This window comes from Choristoneura fumiferana, chromosome 30 (genome assembly GCF_025370935.1).
Source record: "Choristoneura fumiferana chromosome 30, NRCan_CFum_1, whole genome shotgun sequence".
NCBI classification, from domain to species: domain Eukaryota; kingdom Metazoa; phylum Arthropoda; class Insecta; order Lepidoptera; family Tortricidae; genus Choristoneura; species Choristoneura fumiferana.
In genome coordinates this window covers 6,411,718-6,431,493 of record NC_133501.1, presented here as the reverse complement: position 1 = coordinate 6,431,493, position 19,776 = coordinate 6,411,718, and the positions used below count along the sequence as shown (strand labels likewise).

Genomic DNA, 19,776 nt, shown 5'->3' with positions numbered 1-19,776 from the left:
GCAGGCCATATAGCACGGAGAACAGATGGCCGTGGGGGCCGAAAAGTTCTCGAATGGTGACCGCACGGCAAGCGCAGCGTAGGACGTCCACCAACAAGATGAACCAATGACCTGGTTAAAGCCGCAGTCTTACGGTGGATGCCAACAGCTTTCTACCGAAGCACCTAGAGGTCTATGGAGGAGGCCTATGCCCAACAATGGACGTCCTACGGCCTACGGCTGATATGATGATAATGATGATGACGATGTGTATCTGTTCTGTAGACATAGGTATCTGTAAACATGGGAATCTGTGAACATGGGTATTCCTAGACATGGGTAAGTGTAGACATATTGGTATCTATAGACAAGGGTATCTGTTGAAATGGAACCAGTGGTCATGAGAATTGTCATGGTCATGAAAAATATAAAATCATCATCTTCAGTTGCTAGTGCCGCGTAATTCGCTCTCAGATCTCTCCCCAGACCGAGATCTCGTTCGTGGGGGCGACCAAGCTCCCCACGGACATGTGGGTGACCCTCATAGAGCAGTTCCTGATGCTGACCCTCATCGTGGGCCGCTGGCTGCTGCCCAAGGGCGACCTGACGAGGGACCAGCTCAGTCAACTACTGCTGGTCTACATTGGTAAGTGAAGACATTTTCAAGAATATCACCCATTTGGATATATTAAATGTTATACATTTATACCTGTTTGTATTAAAGAATAATATGAAAGGTAGACAAATAAAAAACTGGCAGCATTTCCTCGTTGGATTGTAAGACTGATGCGTTGAGCGAGTAAGCTGCCAGCTCTTCGGTCTCCTGTGCTATCTCTGAGTCTCTAAGACTTTGAATATATTTGGATATATTTAGTTAAAGTCGATTCAAGAACACCGAAACAAGACGTTGCTTGTTTCAAAGAAAATGTTATAGAATAACATTTATTCGTGACATGGTTTTTTAAAAAGAGAAAAATGGGAACTGAGACAAATTCACACGAAATGGTCCCAACTTAGCATGATGTCAGCCTTGCAGCCAATGCTGGTCTTTCGTTGGAACCTTATCTAACCTTTTTTTATCTGACTTATTCTCTCAATATCCAACAATCAAAGACAGATGGCCGTTGGGCCCAAAAGTTCTCGAATAGACACCGCGGATCGGCAACTGTAACTGCGTAGGAAGTCCACCGACGAGCCGACCTGGTCAAAGCTGCGGGTTCACGGTGGATGCATGCTGCCAACAGAAGCAACTGAAGCTCTATGGGGGAGGCCTATGTCCAACAGTTGACGTCCTAATGCCGTTATGATGATAATTCTGTCAATGCAACATTTTTTTTTAAGTAGTAGCAAACAAACGAGCAGACGGTTCACCTGATGTTAAGTGCACCGTCGTCCATAGGCGCCCGCAGCACCATCACTGCAGATGCGTGGCCAGCCTTGCAAGAAATAGTACACTCGCTAACAGCGAGCGTACCATTAGCATACCGCTAGGCCGCGGCCACATGAAATCGCTCGACGCTCGTTTCCAGTGTCAAATCTGGTCACGTGCCATGTAGCGATAAAGCTGAAAATGTTGAGCTTTATCACTGGAAAAAAAACCTCTTTTTCACTCCAATTTCCTTTATTTGTACCACTGCCACGACTGCTACTAAATGAGATTAAGAAATCAGCTTACCAGGCCAAGATAATTCCTGCAAGAAGCCATCTTGTCGCTGCTGCTTGACGCGGCGATTTGACGCTATTTTTTGAGTCGCGGGAAATTCAAAATTACCTTCAAAATGGGGTCACGTGACCAGATTTATCGCTGCGATCGAGCGACTGCATGTGGCCGCAACTTTACCATACTATAATCATAGTACCATTAGTACAGGTCGATTCACAAGAGCTGGCACGAGTGAATACGGTATTTGACAACTCCTTAATTTGCCATATCTTAATATATTTTGTGTTTAGCGAAGAGAAAATTTAAATCGGTTGAAAATTGGATTTATAGTGATTTTTTGAAAAATCTGTATACTTACCTGTCTCTTTCTCTATGCAGCAAGTATGGCGGTACTGGCGTGTGACGTCACATGCCAGTATGTCTTCCTCTGTCTAATCTTGAATTTCAAACCATTATAACTTTGTTATTTGTAAAGGTAGCTTAAAAATTGTTTCTCTATTCGATAACAGGCATTGTGAATTTTTAATTTATGAAACATACCTACAAAATAGTCAAATACCGTATTGATTGAGTGAATGAAGTACCTGTGTGTTACCTATTTGACTTTGCTATTTGAGTACACTTAACACAAATATGAAAATGTCATGCACCTGTCATTTTCCTACAAAAATGTCAAAGTGACATTACTTTCCTTCAATCCATTCGTGCCAGCTCTTGTGAGCCAATCTGTAGCGGTATTGCTAATGGTTACATGCAGCGTTGCGTTGCTAGTCTCTGTATCCCCACCAGGAACCGCAGCAGACATCATCGAATTCTTCGACTCCTTCAAAGACGAGAAGGTCGCCTCTGAGAAGGTGCTGGTGCTCCTGACGCTGGCTATCTGGTCGTGGTCGCTGGTGCAGTTCACGGTGGTCCTCACAGCCACCAAGAGCCGGAAGTCGCGCGGAACTGCCAATAGGTCCGAGATGTACGTAATGAGGCACGCCGCGGCGCTACACTAGCACTTGGTGTTTGTTGGGGCGTTTTCTCATAGCCTGTTCGCTGAGAGTTGATAGAAAATTTAGAGGTCCAAAGCCAGTCATTCAAAATATACTGAGCGGCAAAAAATCTGGTCCTCAAATGTATAAAACTGCATACTATATTATTTATTAGCCTCTACGTGTGTCCCACTGCCATAGGCGCATAGTGGGGGGGCCGGGTGGGCCGTGCCCACCCCAGTATGGTCTAGTGCCCACCCCAGGAAATTGGGCTACCGATTCAAAATATCTGCTGATATCTTCACATAAAAATCCAGGCCAGGCCTCCCCTGAAAAATAACCCTAGATACGCCAATGCCCACTGCTGAGCAAATGCCTCCCCTCTAGACCTCCACATCTCCCTATCCAGAGCCACATCCAGCCACTCGCTCAGTTCTGCGTCCAGGTCGTCTTGCCATCTACGCCTCGGCCTGCCTTGTAATAATAAGTAATTTAATTTTGTATGTAGTGGGCCAAATTTTGGGCCGCTGATTATATGAATAGACGCAAGCCAGCTATTATCTCTATTGCTAATGTAAGATTAAAGATGCCTACTATTGGGACAGTGGCGAGCACTCGTACGTTTACCTTATCTTGATTCAATTTAGGCTGTAACAAGCACATGACTTATGAATGTCTAAAAATACCATCGGTTCGGAAAACCTCTGTTGACAAGAACCCGGTAAGAAACGCACTAACTTAACTAACAAAAGCTTAAGTACTAGTTATTATTTTTAGTATTAAAAACAATAATTTATAATACTGTTTAATCTGCACTTACAAGAAATAAACAAAAACAACAATATAGGTACGCCAGTGTGTGGCCTATAACACGGGCAAATAATTAAAACGTAGATCGTACTCGTCAAACTCAACAACTTTACTTCAGGGACTTTTAAAAATAATTAGTTTTTTAATTTTTATTACACTTTAAAGTTTATTCGAAGAAGCAATGTAAAGCAAAATGTTTGATATTTGTAGCGTGACAGGCGACGTCAGTTGGGTTCTAGGATGGCGTACATTGAATTTACGATTCAGTTTGTTAGTAAAAAAAACAAAAGTTAAGTTTTGATTATGACGACGCGGATGGCTAAGTGGTTAGAGAACCTGACTACGAAGCTTGAGGTCCTGGGTTCGAATCCGGCCGGGAGATATTTGCGTGAATAACACGAATGTTTGTTATCGGGTCTTGGATGTTTAATATGTATTTAAGTATGTATTTATCTATATAAGTATGTTTATCCGTTGCCTAGTATCTATGGTACAAGCTTTGCTTAGTTTGGGACTAGGTCAATTGGTGTCAAGTGTCCCATGATATTTATTTATTTATTTAATTAAGTGGGACCATGATGATCCAATTACCAGTGGTCTATAGAGCCTCTGTTTTTAATATTATCCCCGGTTCTGGGCCACACATTTGTATAGTTATAATTCCATTCATTTTACGGCAATATGGCTGCAGCCTTCTCGTTCTCGCGTTTGACAAGAACTGAGTACCAGGTGTAGTAGGAATTATTTGAGGTGTCCCGATTCCCGCGCGCACATGTTTCGTGGTATAGTAGGAATTTTTTGAGGTGTCCCGATCTCATTAACAGCCCACCTTTCGAACAAAGCCATTGTATTCTATTATTTTCTCAACCGCATAATTCTCAGTTAAAAATGAACGGAAATATAAAACAAAATAGTTCATTGAAATAACGACTTTATTGTCTAGAGCAAAAAGTGCACTTTAAAATAAATACAATACACGTTCGCAGATAATACTTTTCCATGAGGCTGCTTGTCTACGACGCATTCAATTTAGAAAAACATTATCTGCCAACAAAGTTTTATTTCAAATGAACTCTCTGTAGTAAATAATAAAGTTGTTATTTCAATAACCTATTTTATCTTATATTTAATTTCATTTTAAACTGAGGATTATGCACTTGAGAAAATAATAGAATACAATGGCTTTGTTCGGTTGGCTGTTAATGAGATCGGGACATCTCAAATAATTCCTACTATACCACGAAACGTCGCAGGTGGTAGGACCTTGTGCAAGGTCCGCCCGGATTGCTACCACCATCTTGCTCGCTAATCCTGCCGTGAAGCAGCAGTGCTTGCACTGTTGTGTTTCGGCGTGGAGAGTAAGACAGCCGGTGAAATAACTGGCACTTGAGGTATTCCATCTTAGGCCTCTAGGTTGGCAACGCATCTGCAATACCCTGGTGTTGCAGTTGTCTATGGGCGGTGGTGATCTCTTACCATCAGGAGACCCACTTGCTCGTTTGCCATCCAGTCGAATAAAAAAAAAAAAAACGTGCGCGCGATGACAAGCGACTCCCGTCATACACTTTACGATAATTTAGCGACAGTCGCCATTCCAAAACGTTCTCATATTACTTATCCAATATCCACTCTTGGCGAACAGACGTAGGTGGCTAAAGCTCGGGTATAGGATAGCCATGCCGTCGTAACAGCGGCTGTAATACAGCAGTGAATGGCATCAGAAACCGTCTTTGACACTTGTATTACAGCAACATAATATCGCTATCATTGGAAGCCAAGAGCTTCGTGATACACTATGTTGGTGGATTGGCACTTTCAGGACATGCCTGCCAAGGGCGTCGCCAAAGGGGACAGGGAGGGGTAAACTCGTACTACAAGTGAAATCATGTGCTCTCCACTTTACCTACAATTCATACTTTTCTCATTCTCCTTATCAACTCCCCCCCCCCTGGACCAACGGCTGGTGACGCCCTTGATGCCTGCCCCTTTAGGCCGACGTCGTGCGGTCTTCTGTGATAGTATCACAGTTTCTGGTGCTGCAACTCCTGCGGACTTTAACGAGTAACTGCCGCCTGATGAGAAAACGCCCTCAGGCGCAAAGACATTTAAATCAACTTTTAAGTTGTACAGTCGCCTTCATTATGTGCCACAGCGGAGCGTGCAGAAATATCTGACACGTCATACCGGCTCTAGAAATAGAGTCGTCAGATATTTATGCACTCTTTGTTGTGTCAGATATTGTGCTTGTGACTGTACACAAACTAGTTTGCTAATGACGTTCGGCGCTCGAAACAAAAGATCGGTTTTCTTTTTCTTTCTCATTTGAATCTTCAGGAAAACGAGGAAAACCGACGAGCCCCGAGCGACATTAACGTTCTGGTTGTACTGTACCCAATTTTGTACATTTAAATATCTTTGCGTCTACAAGACTATGTTGAGATTCTTGATATTTTTGTTTATGTTTTGGTCAGAATTTGTAACGTAAGTTATACAAGGTGTTAATTAAATACTCCAACCGTCCTATTTTCAGTAGGTACAGTCGAGTTCGTAAACTTCTGAGCAAAAATTTGTTCAAAAATATCTGGACACGCTTCTACGCCGTTAACAATAGAGTCGTTAACGGTGATTTTTAATCGGTGATCAAGGAATACCTAACAAAAAGCGATGAGGACGGTCATACTGAACAACTTTTCCCATGGGAGCAATACGAAATAAATCAGGGTAAAAAAATCAGCTATTTCATAGAAAACCTCAGAACCTCACCAGCCTCAATGAATGAAACCAGGTTTTCCCCCCCGATTTTCGTATTGGTCCCATGGGAAAAGTTGTTCAGTATGACCGTCTTTATCGCTTTTTGTTATTCCTGGTCACCGAATAAAACTCGCCGTGTAAATCATACCGGGTGTGGCCTGCAATATGAGCAAATAATTAAAACTTAGTTCATACTCGTCAAACTGAACAACATTATTTCAGCGACTTTTGAAAATATTGGAAATTACATAAAATATATCAATGCACTGAGTGGTGACACCCGCCCTTGAAATTGGTGTATTTTGCATTTGTATATAACTTTTACACTGGGCAAAATAGAAAAAGAGATTTAACAAACTACAACCTGCTTTTCGATTCTACTACACAATCTCGATTCTGAAGAAACCAAGTACTTTCAGGCTGTGAGTAAATTAATTAGCACCTTGTATAAACATGAGAGAGAAGCACTCGCTTTGCTGAACGTGGAAATTCAAAATCATTCAGGAATCTAACATTGTGTAGCTTCTTCCAGCTAGCTAGCAGATGTTTATTATTTTAGTAAATTAGTAAAAATATCGTAAAGAATGCAACACAGCTTTTTTTCTTTGCACCTTGACTATGTATGTTCCATCAGCCAAAAGTGATCTATAAATTTTTAAACTAGTTCCTATCAAATGACACTAAAGTCGAACTTTGAAGTTGACAGACACGTCTATTGGTTGTTTTATGAAATGTAAACGATTAACAACTTTAAGGTAGAAGACCACATATTTGGCTGATGGTACAGTCAACGTCATAAATAAGTGATCACTTTTGTACCTTGTCACTTTAACGTCATGTTTGAAAAGCCATAAGAAATCATGTAACGGCTGAAAGCGACAAGGTACAAAAGTGATCACATATTTATGACGTTGACTATACCTACTCGTATCTACTATTTATTATTTATTACTATTTATCCTACAAATATTAATTTTGAATTTAATTAGGCGTACTTTGCGGATATCCAATATCAACAAACTATATAAACATTTACTTTGTGTGTTCATGCAGCACTTCCACTTCCAAGCTGTAAGACACACATCTGACAACCCTATCACACACCACGCCACGCTGACGCGTTTCGAACTCAGCCGGAGTTCATCCTCAGAGCAACACTACCGTTCACTATACTAACATCACGCGGCAGTGTATGTGGCTGTGATGGTAGTTGGGTTTGTGGAGGTGGAGGAGTTGCATGAACACACATTAATTGCATAGACGTAGCTATTGTATATAAATTTAGATTAAGATTTCATGTACAAACTTTTTTTTTACACCAAATTTTATTATATTCTATTCTATTGTGAGAGCGCGGGTGAGCAACGAAATACCTACTAATATTATAAATGTAAAAGTGTGTGTTTGTATGTTTGTCCGTCTTTCACGTCGAAACAGGAGTCGAAAATGGAGATAGTTTATGGGCCAGAGAGTGACATAGGCTACTTTTTATCCCGGAAAAATGCACAGTTCCCGAGGGAACAGCGCGCGATAACCGAATTCCACGCGGGCGAAGCCGCCGGCAAAAGCTAGTTGTTTATAGTTTCTACAAATATTATAAAAGTGTGTGCGTGCGTGTATGTTTTTTTGGGGACAAATAATATAACTAAATACATATAAGCAACAAAAAGTTACCGAAATTATAACAGTGACAGCCTTTTAACTAAATAAAAATCAAATTAATTAAAATAATTGGTGGTAATTAATTAAAAAAATTAAACACTACCTACCTTAGTTGTTGTAAATGAAGATTAAAAGTTTAACCGAATAGGCGCGCCGCCGTTCGCGAATTTTACGCTTACCAAGTGGCGTGGTCCCATAACAATACAATTCTTTGAACTAAAATATTCCTTTGCTCACCCGCGACCTTATGATAGCTAAGTTTATGCAAGATATGCGTGTTCAGGCAGTTCCTCCACCTCCACACTAAGAACACACACAAATCACACAAACCCATCTATCACCACCACCACACTACACTGACGCGTTTCGAAGTCAACCAGAGCTCATCTTTAGAGCAACACAACCATACACCATGTTATTAGATGTTAGACACATCTATCATCTATCATGAGTTTAAGTGTAGGGTTGTGTTGCTCTGAAGATGAGCCTTGTTGAGTTCGAAACGCGTCAGTGTAGTGTGGTGGTGGTGATAGATGGGTTTGTGAGATTTGTGTGAATTCTTACAGTGTGGAGGTGGAGGAACTGCATGAACACGGATATTTTGCATTTTAGCTATCATAAGGTCGCGGGTGAGCAAAGAAATTCTTTTAGTTCATTGATATGGGCCTCCGCTAAGTAACGCCTGATTCAATAAATTAATGCAATTCTTTGCCTAAATTTTTTTGCTGACTGTACTTTTTGTTGACTGTACTTGCATTGTCACCCAAACTACATTTGCATACCAAATTTCAAGTCGATGCCATTAACCGTTGAAGAGTTCCGTCCTGCGGAGACGATCCTGGTGGGACTACCAGAATGTCACTGCCAGATTATTGTATTGTCACACAATTTACATAAGTATGCCAAAGTTCAAGCCAATCCCGACTACTAAAAGTTAACTTGCAAGATTTGACCCGCACATATATACAAGTTACACTGCGAATTTAATAAAAGGTTTTCAAATATATTCTTTGTATTGAAAAGTATGAGACTATATCCACTAGCACGTTTCCTAACCAACCGTCGCCGTCGCGTGCCATGTATGCGCTTGACGTTCCGTTTCTGATACGTTCCTATTACGCTTATGGCATAATACGGTGCAGTGGGTAGAAAGAAAGAAAGAAAGAAAGAAAATACATTTATTCGGAACAGTGACAGAATAATTACATAAAAGAAAGAGAAAAAAAAACAGTGTTACTGTTCACGAAACGGACCCACCTCAGCATAATGCCGGCTCAAGAGCTGGCGCTGGTCTTCGGTGGGACCGTGAGGCCGTCATTGCACGCTGCACGTGCGACCGGACCGTGCTAATTGTGAACGCCACTGTCTATGGTCAGCGCTACCAACACAAGGGTAGAGACCTTTAACCTTTCCTTTCTTGTCCTTTTTATGGGGTTGTTATCAAAGAACTGCACAATGCAACACAAACAGCTACAAAACTTTTCAATGATGCAATTGCATTGACATCTAGGTACCATCAGCCAAATATGTGGTCTACCACCCTAAAGTTGAAAATCGTTTGCATGTCACAAAACAATAATGCCAATAAACGTGTCTGTCAACTTGAAAGTTCGACTTTAGCGATATATTCATTTGATAGGAACTTGTTTAAAAATTGCTAGATCACTTATTTGGCTGGTGGTACCTTACGACTCTAGACTGGCTGTTTGGGACAAAACGCGCGGCATCAATCATCAATATTACTTTGACACTACCCCTGCGGGGCTACTCCGAAATTCGAAAATTAAAGTAAGATTGGTTTTTTGGAATCTTTTTGTATTTTTTATTTCAATTCCAAATTTTTACTTTTACGGTCATCCCGTAAAAGTAAAAATTTGGAATTGAAATAAAAAATACAAAAAGATTCCAAAAAACCAATCTTAATTTGATTGCTTAGTAACGATATCTCTTGTCCGGGTGAGCGGTTAGTTCCAATGGAATGCCGAAAAAGTTTCTCGATGAGGGCTACGGCACAGATGTCGCTAGCGTCGCTGCTTAAGTGACTAAGTAAGAAATACAAGCTGAGATATGAGGTGCATAGGGAAATTCGTGTCGGTACCGTTGACCATCAGTGGTGTAGCGGTATAGCACGCGGTACGGATTACCGAGGACCTGGGTTCGATTCCCAGTGATGGTCTTATTTTTCTGTTTTTCTGTGCATCTATATTTCACTTTGTATTTTCAATTTCGAAAATTGAAGTTCTTGTAGCTCCGTCACTCTGACACTTATACTATTTAATACGAGAGGGACGGTACGATACGAACTTCGAATTTCGGAGTATTCCTACCTAGGCCCTCTGTCACGGACGTCAACAAACTATAGTAAAAGGTTCACAAATCCACGCTGTGAACAAGTTTTGTGTGCCATGGTGTGAGATGCAGTCTATACATACTCGTGGATGTCGAAATGCAATAGCAAATAGCAAATGTAATAGCATTTAAGTGTTATGACAAGTTCCATGAATGGGCTGGGTGCCGGGCGCGACCTGCATTTCACTCTACATTGTTTTTAAAATGTCTGCTTATGACTCTATTCCAAGTTGCTGGGCTATTTACAATGGCGACCGACTATTTTAAATGGCTCTCTCTATAAGATCCAGCTGTTATACATAGATTTTATTATTACCCATAACAATACAATACAATAGATAGATAGATAGATAGAAACTTTAATCGTCATAACAAAACGCCAATACGTCAAACGTCAATAGAGACTCTTTTCACTTCTCATGCTCTTAAAATGTTACTTTAGTCTCTGCATATCGAGCCTGAAGCTCATTTTTAGGGTTCTGGAGCCAAAATGGCAAAAACGGAACCCTTATAGTTTCACCATGTCTGTCTGTCCGTCCGTCCGCGGCTTTGCTCAGGGACAATCAATGCTAGAAAGCTGTAATTTTGCACGAATATGTATGTAAACTATGCCGACAAAATGGTATAATAAAAATTTCAAAAAAGGGACATTTTAAAAACGATCGGAATCGATTGTGCTCTTGATTCTGAGTAGGAAAAGCCATAACATGTTTTCCAAAATGAAAAAAAAAGAAAACGACATCTGTAGACGAAAACGCCCTCTGACGTCAGATTGATCGACGAAGTTTTAGACTTTTTTTTTTTATTCGACTGGTTGGCAAACGAACAAGTAGGTCTCCTGATGGTAAGATATCACCACCGCCCATAAACATCAGCAACACCAGAGGTATTGCAGATGCGTTGCCAACCTAGAGGCCTAAGATGGGATACCTCAAGTGACAGTAATTTCACCGGCTGTCTTACTCTCCACGCCGAAACACAACAGTGCAAGCACTGCTGCTTCACGGCAGGATTACCTTGCACAAGGTCCTACCACCTGCAAAGAAGTTAAGGACTGTATCCTCGTATTTTATAAGTAGGTAAAACACTGGTCTAGAAGTTTCGCCTCCTCAGGAACAGCCGCGCGTGCTGCTGCTCCATCGAGGTCTGCGCCATCATGATGAACATCGTGCTGCAGGACGCCCCGTTCCTGGCCTTCCGGCTGCTCATCATCGCGCACTACAAAATCATCAACTACATGAACATCTTCTTCACCTGCAAGAACACTCTTGTGAGTATTCTTGTATCCTTCTGGTGCAGGGGTTACCAAATGGCCGACTAGGTCTGAATCCGGACCGCCGCTCTATTTTTTTCTATTTTTAGGACCTTATTTATAAAATCAATAAAGTACTAAATATTTATGACTTAAACCATAAAAGAACCTAGCCATTAAAAATTTCAATTTTAATACTAGCTTTTTTTGCTGACTGTACTTTTTGTTGGCTGTACTTGCATTGTCACCCAAACTACATTTGCATACCAAATTTCAAGTCGATGCTATTAACCGTTGAAGAGTTCCTGCCTGTGGAGACGTTCCTGGCTGGACTACCAGGATGTCACTACTAGATTATTGTATTGTCACGCAATTTACATAAGTATGCCAAATTTCAAGTCAATCTGACTACTGGAAGTTGGTCAAATTTAACTTGCAAGATTTGATTACAGACATACTTATGTTGACTCTGAAAATCTGCTGACGATGTCAAGGTGAGGGTGACTGACTGCTGCGTCGCCAGATTGTTCTTTGTTTATTTTGTTATTTGACACTTAATTATTTAGTTACGTAAATATTATGTTTTAAGATATTTAATGCGATATTAAAAAAATTGATACAAACTACACTTTATTGACTAAAAATAAAAGAAACGAACTTATATTATGTATAATAAATAAATACTATCTAACATCCAAAACTAAAACTATATAAAAACTAAACTATGTTACAAAATAAAAACGTCATCCAAATTTTCTGCCTCAGGCATTGACCCCAAGACACTGGCAGCATTACCTCTCTGAACTGTTATTCCTAATCTTTGCGAGAGGTAAAACCATGGTCCCATTGTCTCGAAAGCAAGCGCCACAAACTCATGATAGTTTGTTAAAGCTGAGTATTGGCGTCGCTTGTTTATCTGAGCCTGTTCAGCAGCCGCCCCAGCTCTGAGCGCGGTGCTCTGGATGTGAGACGCGGCAAGATAGACACACGTCGCGTCCCACACCAAATGTTAAAATGCTCAAGTTTATAGTTATAATTCCTTAAATACCTCTTATAAAGCACAAGTTACACTTGTAACCAGCTTAGACAACATAACTAAATTTTACTTGCTATAGACCTAAGATTATTTCATGTTTATATTAACTTTCTTTCTTATATGAATTTTATGAATAAATGAATTTGATTTTGTGGGGTCTCTAAGTAAACTATAGTCTGTCACGTGACACAGCCCGGAATTTTTTCGGCATTTTTGATCTGTCATAGTGCCTTCTCACTTATCAACTCTACCTAAATGATATCGATAATGATATTATAGAAAAATAATAATCGTAATATCCTTTATAAAGACACTAATAAAACACTAATTGTTAGCACTACAGCAGATTTCAAATATGAAATAGAATTATTAAATCCATTTATTTTAAATATGTACCTATTACTTAAAGAAAAAATAACCATATAACATAGTAGTAGTAGTAGCATGTATTTAAGTTTAATTAAAATCTCAATGTAAGTGAAGTTTATATATCTTCTTTTTGAGAAATAAATGTTCTTAAACCTGAAACCTGATATAAAACTTAACTATAAACTAACTACCTAACTTAAGGGCATTTCTATCTACCGTTGTACCCTGACTTTATCTCTTCGATTACAATATTTTGGGGACACATCTGGAGACCCTGTTTTTCCAGCTCGGAATCATGGACTGAGTCTACCTACCAAATTTTGTTGTAATCGGAGAGATAAACTCAGGGTACAACGGTAGATAGCAATGCCCTTAAAAACTTAATACCTACTAAATTAAATCTAAGAAAGGTCCCCGTGGCATGGTGCCCAAGAGGCTGGCAGCATTCCCTCGTTGAATGGCGATAGCGATTCTTTGAGAGAGATAGCTGCCAGCCCATTGGTTTCCAGTAGTATAGACCAGGCGCTTTTGCACTTCTTTAATTAAATTTTGTGCGCCGGGACCTCAAGGACTTAGGGTCTCAAATCCGACAGCAACGAAGTTATATGCTGAACCGAGACCCTGGTATTTTAATATTTTCCTGCCCTCATGCAGCCGCTTATTAAATTACAAATTGTTAACTATTCATTGTTTTCAATGCATAGTCCATATTTATGTCTGCTTCACATTTTCGAGTGCTCAAAAGTTAATTGGTAGAGATCGCTGTTTAACGATAAAACCGTCTATTGTTGACCTCTACTCTTAATCTTTTTTGACATGTTGTGCATCGATATATCGATATAGAATATCAGAAGTCGATAAGTGAGATGTCACTATGGCTCTGGAACGTGTATTAAACTGAGTAGGTACGTAATTTAAATCTATAATGTTGTGCACAGGTGATCTTGCTCCAGTTATATCGACTGTACGTGCTGCATTTGGAGACGGTTGATGATGGAACAGGGGGCTCCGTCTACAGGAAGCGGAAGCACAAGTCCGGGGAAAAGAAGAAGGAGAAGAAGGATAGGAAGGACAAGGATAAGAAGCACAAGTAAGACAGCACTATTGCTGTTAGATACTATACACAGTAGGGTAAACCAAACCCTCCAGTGAATGAACAAAATGAAGTAGTTTGCCTAAAATACGCAATATAGTAAACTGCTTCTGCCCTCTGGCCCCAACATTGCCTGAGTTGATTTAGACTCGATAACTTAGGACTCTTAGGGGCTGTTTCACCATCCACTGATTAGTGTTAAGTGACGGTTAAATGTGATGCCGTCTCCGTCTATTCGAACAAAACAAATAGAGACGGCATCACATTTAACCGTCACTTAACACTAATCAATGGATGGTGAAACAGCCCCTTATAGTTTTTAAACTTTTATCTACACGGGAATTATTATTACGGGGAGACAAAAGTTTCAAAACCTAAAGGGTGCTAAGTTATCGACTCTAAATCGAATCAGGCAATGTTGGGGCTAGAGGGCAAAGTTGAAGCAGTTTACGGTAGCCATTTCTACCACTCGTCAACCAAAGGCCAGGATTAATGAAAACACGAACAGCGCCTCTAGCGGAACGTTTGCGATGTTCGTGTTTCCATACAAATTGAGATTTTACGCGAACGCGATCGAGGCGTATTTTGTAACCGAAAACTTACACTAAGGGCCCAGGCCACACCCGGTATACGCTGGGATGATGATATTTTTGTCAATTAAACCAAAAATACGAACGAGCACGTCTTCCAGAAACCACCACAAGTCAGGCAAGCACAAGAAGCACGAGGAAACCTGCATCTCGGTGATCACTGACCGGCGCCAGGAGCGGGTCGAGGGCGGCAGGATCCGGTAAGCGTCATCTTCGTTCTATATTTGTGGGGAAAATCAACTAATTTCGTCAATCAACTTATCATCATCATCATCATCATCAGCCGGAAGGCGTCCACTGCTGGACAAAGGTCTCCCCCTTAGAACGCCACAATGAACGACAACTTGCCACTTGCATCCACCGGTTTCCCGCTACTCTCACGATGTCGTCAGTCCACCTGGTGGGAGGCCTGCCAACGCTTCGTCTTCCGGTTCGTGGCTAATGCATGCGGTGCGTGGCATGACTAATCTAGTCATGACTAATGTAATTATGATTGATTTAACCATGATTGAACTAATCATGACTAACGCCACAAATCATTAGTCATTCAATCGTTAGTTTTAATCACGACCATGCATGTGATGTGACTGATGCTTCTAACGGAATGTGAATGTTTGTTTGGTTCGTCCGTTGTACTTCTGTTCGAGTTATCGAGACATCTCGGAGTTCCTGCCCTGAACTCCTCAATGGTTAATAGTACCGACTTGAAATTTGGTACAGATATGTAGTTTAGATGACAATGCAAGTAATTGATATTATATTAGTGTTTCAATTGTCCCTACACACTGGTTCAATCGTCTTTAGTACTAGGTCAATTGAACCACTCTGCCCCGTCCTCTTTATGCACTTATTTTAGGTTTCCTATATGAGCTGGAGCCTTATTGTGTGTTTTAATTAGGAGCCTGATAGTCTATCTTTAGACAAATACAGTAACATCTTTGTAAATACAATAGATATTTAATTACACCAGGCTAAGTGAAAATTGTTTCAACTGTCCCCGGTCTACCCTATGGCCTCTCAAGCAGAGGATCGTCGGTTCAAACCCCGGCTCGCGCCTCTGAGTTTTTCGAAATTCATGTGCGAAATTTGAAATTAACCACGAGCTTTACGGTAAAGGAAAACATCGTGAGGAAACCTGCACGAACCTGCGAAGCGATTCAATGGTGTGTGTGAAGTTCCCAATCCGCACTAGGCCCGCGTGGGTACTACGGCCCAAGCCCTCTCATTCTGAGAGGAGGCCTGTGCCAAGCAGTGGGACGTGTATAGGTTGCGATGATCATGATGACTCTCCTTTTTAACCGACTTCAAAAAAGGAGGAGGTTATCAATTCGGTTGTATTTTTTTATATGCAATCAGTTCTTCATGTACCTACCTAGCTGTGTAAAATCATTCAGTGTAATATATCTCCCGTGACCGGGGATCAAACCCGGAACCTCAAGCTCCATAGTCGGGTTCTAACAAGTGGACTATCCGGTAGTCTAAAATCACACACTTTCCAAGGACTAAAATCAATGCGATAAGGTGTCATATCGGCTTACATTAGCTCAAGCTCGGTTGTCATATGACAGCGTTTGCAGACGATCCCCGCGATTAGCTGTGTGCATGTATGTCTGTGTGTAGGCGGTCGATCGTCACCTTGACACGGGAACGGGTTCCGAATCCCCGCCCAGTGCTGCCCCACGCTGATGTCGATATATCGATAAAATAATAATAAAAAAAAATCATTTTTATTTCAGAACATTTAAGATTCCATTAAACATTGTTAGTGCCCTACGTTACATTTCCAAATAAAGATATTGAATAAATTGAATTAAGATATTTGACTTTGACTTTGAAATTTTACCATGCATTAATATTACATATAGATACTTACAATGAAGCATCTTTTGTCGATTCTGATAATCAATAATTATCTGCAATGCAAAACATTAATCATTTCACTCAAATTAATAACCGCAGAAATTGGATAATATAAACGGAAACTATATTAAGCCGTGGTGGCCTAGTGGGTCGTGGGTTCAAACCCCGGCTCGCACCGCTGAGTTTTTCGAAATTCATGTGCGGAACTACATTTGAAATTTATCACGAGCTTGCGGTGAAGGAAAACATCGTGAGGAAACCCGCACAAACATGCGAAGCAATTCAATGGTGCGTGTGAAGTTCCCAATCCGCACTGGGCCCGCGTGGGAACTATGGCCCAAGCCCTCTTGTTCTGAGAGGAGGCCTGTGCCCAGCAGTGGGGGTATAGGCTGGGATGGAATGGAATTTAGCTTGCTTCTTTATACTAGCTTATTTTTAATTGGGACAAGTTTACCTGCACAAAATTTGATAATGACCCAGCTACACAACACCACATCAACACAATAACTATTTATTGCACACCAACACCATAAGCAGTACAGAAAACACAGATATTTAGAGATTTGCTAAGGTAGGCAATTGCCGTCCTTATCGCTTCAGAGCACATGCTAGTACAATAAATAATTTTAAAACATAATGTATCAAAAGATTTTTTTTTATCCGACTGGATGGAAAACGAGCATGTGGGTCTCCTGATGGTAAGAGATCACCACCGCCCATAAACATCTGCAACACCAGGGGTATTGCAGATGCGTTGCCAACCTAGAGGCCTAAGATGGGATACCTCAAGTGCCAGTAATTTCACCGGCTGTCTTACTCTCCACGCCGAAACACAACAGTGCAAGCACTGCTGCTTCACGGCAGGATTAGCGAGCAAGATGGTGGTAACAATCCGGGCGGACCTTGCACAAGGTCCTACCACCTGCATAAATAACAATAATTATGATGATGTAATATAATTTTTGTTTTAAAAACTTTCTGCCAAGTTACTTGCGCATTCTTTAAGGCAATGATGGTCTTTCCAATAGCGCCGGTAGTATAAAAATATAAAAAAGTGATATTTAAAATAGCCCTTTGCAATATCTACTTACAGAATAAACGTTTTATTTCGATAAAACAATTTTAAAGAATGCCGCATAACTCAAAGAATATGGTAGAATTTTCAAATGAATTAATATCAACAACAAATAGGTGTGTTTTGTTACTACCCAAGCAGCACGCAAGCGTTGCCGACATCAAATATACAGCACTATTAGAACTTAGAGTTCTACTGGTGATCCATAAAGGTGTCAAGAAAAGATTGTTTACTTATAAAAGTGATTAAACCGTTATTATACAGCTAAAGCTGTACTAAGTTTTTATAAAATACTCCGTGTAAACTTAAAGCTTTAAAACAGAATATTTGAACTCCACTTTAAAACCCTATGCATTTTTTGACACTTCAATCTAATGTTATCCTTCAAGCTGCATAGAGGCTGTATTTTGCATGTGATCACTTACTTACTACAGCTATAAGTTATAAAATGGTATCACTTTATACTTGTTTCTGTATAATGGTATATTAAAACTACTTTCTAAAGCTTATTATTAATGCGTAACTGTACACTCTTGTCAGTGTAATAGTTTCATAACTTCTGTCAAATATGATTTTATAGAACTATAATAATAAATGAATTCTGTAATACAGCTTTAATCTGTATTACTGACAGGCTGTATAATTTATTTGCTGAAAACTGATGTACAGCCTATATAATAAAAATATTATATTATAACGGCTATTAAAGGGTAAAAGCTGTGTAATGGAATCCAGAAAGTGCGTAGTAAAACCACGGAATCTATAATACTCTCCAGATATCTTTTACGCTGTATAAAATCTGTCGCCATTTTCGAACAAATAACAATAAAAGAAAATATGACTTCTTACATTATTTTGAGTATTGCTGAAGTTATAGTTATGATTTTCAGATAAATAAATCATAAGTGATACCTGTTGTACAGTATTAACACACAACCGTTTAACAATCTTATGATTCTAACCTCAAAACCATAAACTTACTTACTTGTTTTGGTAATATTCCTCGTGAATTCTTCAGTATTTCGCGGGCGCGTGAATATTTTTCCACAAAACTATGCACTATTTCCCAGTAAAAATAAATCGGCACGTTGAATCTACAATTATCACTACCTAAAGTCCAACATTTATTCTTGACTTATAACTTCACAGTAAATTGGCGGCCCACCATTATCATAACTAAAAAGAATAAGCGGTTGTTTTCATAAATTTCACATTGTAATTCTCATAAAAAACCAATGAAGAACTATTATCTTTTTAAGAAACTTATAAGAGAATAACTATATGCCTATGGTTTTCTTCAACATCATACTACAGCTCTTCTACAGCTATAGTACAGCCTATTTTTTAGCTATACAGCAACTATACAGCTATAATAACGCATAAGGCTGTATAACAAGGGGCCCAATTTTTACTTATAGAGGTTGTATAAGCGCTTATACAGTCCTTGTACAGCCTCACTATATAGCCTGTGGAATACAATAAAACTAAAATACAGCTTCTATACAGCCTGTCGTGCTGCTTGGGTACCTACGTCATGCTAAAACGGATGAATGGGTTTGGATTCAATTTGGTTAGGTACGTTAAACTGAAAAAACACAAAATAAAACATAAGTAATAATAATTATAAACAATCAGACTAACTCGAACATTTTTAAAATCAAAATTCAAATGTAAGTTAAAAATTAATGTAACTAATTTAAAATTAAAATAAAAATACAACCAAAAATTAAATTGTTAGTGTACCTAACTTTGGAACCGTTCTCGTCCACATTTACCCAACTACATAAAATAATTCCACAGATTTTGTAATAGGTACCTACCTCTATTGTATATCGATAACTTTAGCAGTAAAGCATCGAGCCTCCCCCCTCCCTGATAGGGCGCGCCGTAACAATGGCCCGCGGTCACCCCCCATACATACAACTATAACTACAAACTCTCTGGTCACCACAAATACGAAGAATTGAGATTTGCGGTTACTCCGAAAGGGCTAAACTAAACTATTGTTATATTTATGGTTATCTCGTGGAAAGCTGCTTTTAAATCTAGTAAAGATTATAAAATCAGCCAGATATGTAACAGCTATGTGTGTTTAAGTTTTTTTTTTTTTATATTTCTGTATTTTTTATTTCAATTCCAAATTTTTGTTACTTTTACGGTCATCCCGTAAAACCCATATCGAAAATACAAACTGAGATATAGATGCACAGAAAAACCAGAAAAATTAAGACCTGCGCTGGGAATCGAACCCAGGTCCTCGGCATTCCGTGCCGCGTGCTATACCGCTACACCACCGCTGGACAACGGTAC

At 39.8% G+C, this 19,776-nt stretch overlaps 1 protein-coding gene across 3 annotated transcripts in view; it reads left to right on the top strand.

Annotated features, from left to right (window-relative positions):
* Positions 1-19,776, top strand: part of LOC141444742 (transmembrane protein 26) — a 30,652-nt gene that overhangs the window by 7,388 nt on the left and 3,488 nt on the right. Inside the window, exons 3-7 of one of the 3 annotated variants that reach the window (XM_074110372.1) lie at positions 466-625; positions 2,432-2,609; positions 11,305-11,461; positions 13,787-13,938; positions 14,633-14,731. In XM_074110372.1, coding sequence (XP_073966473.1) covers positions 466-625; positions 2,432-2,609; positions 11,305-11,461; positions 13,787-13,938; positions 14,633-14,731 — 746 coding nt within the window. Of the gene's footprint in view, positions 1-453; positions 626-2,431; positions 2,610-11,304; positions 11,462-13,786; positions 13,939-14,632; positions 14,732-19,776 lie in introns of all 3 variants that reach the window. The other 2 variants (XM_074110371.1, XM_074110370.1) reach the window with 2 other exon arrangements.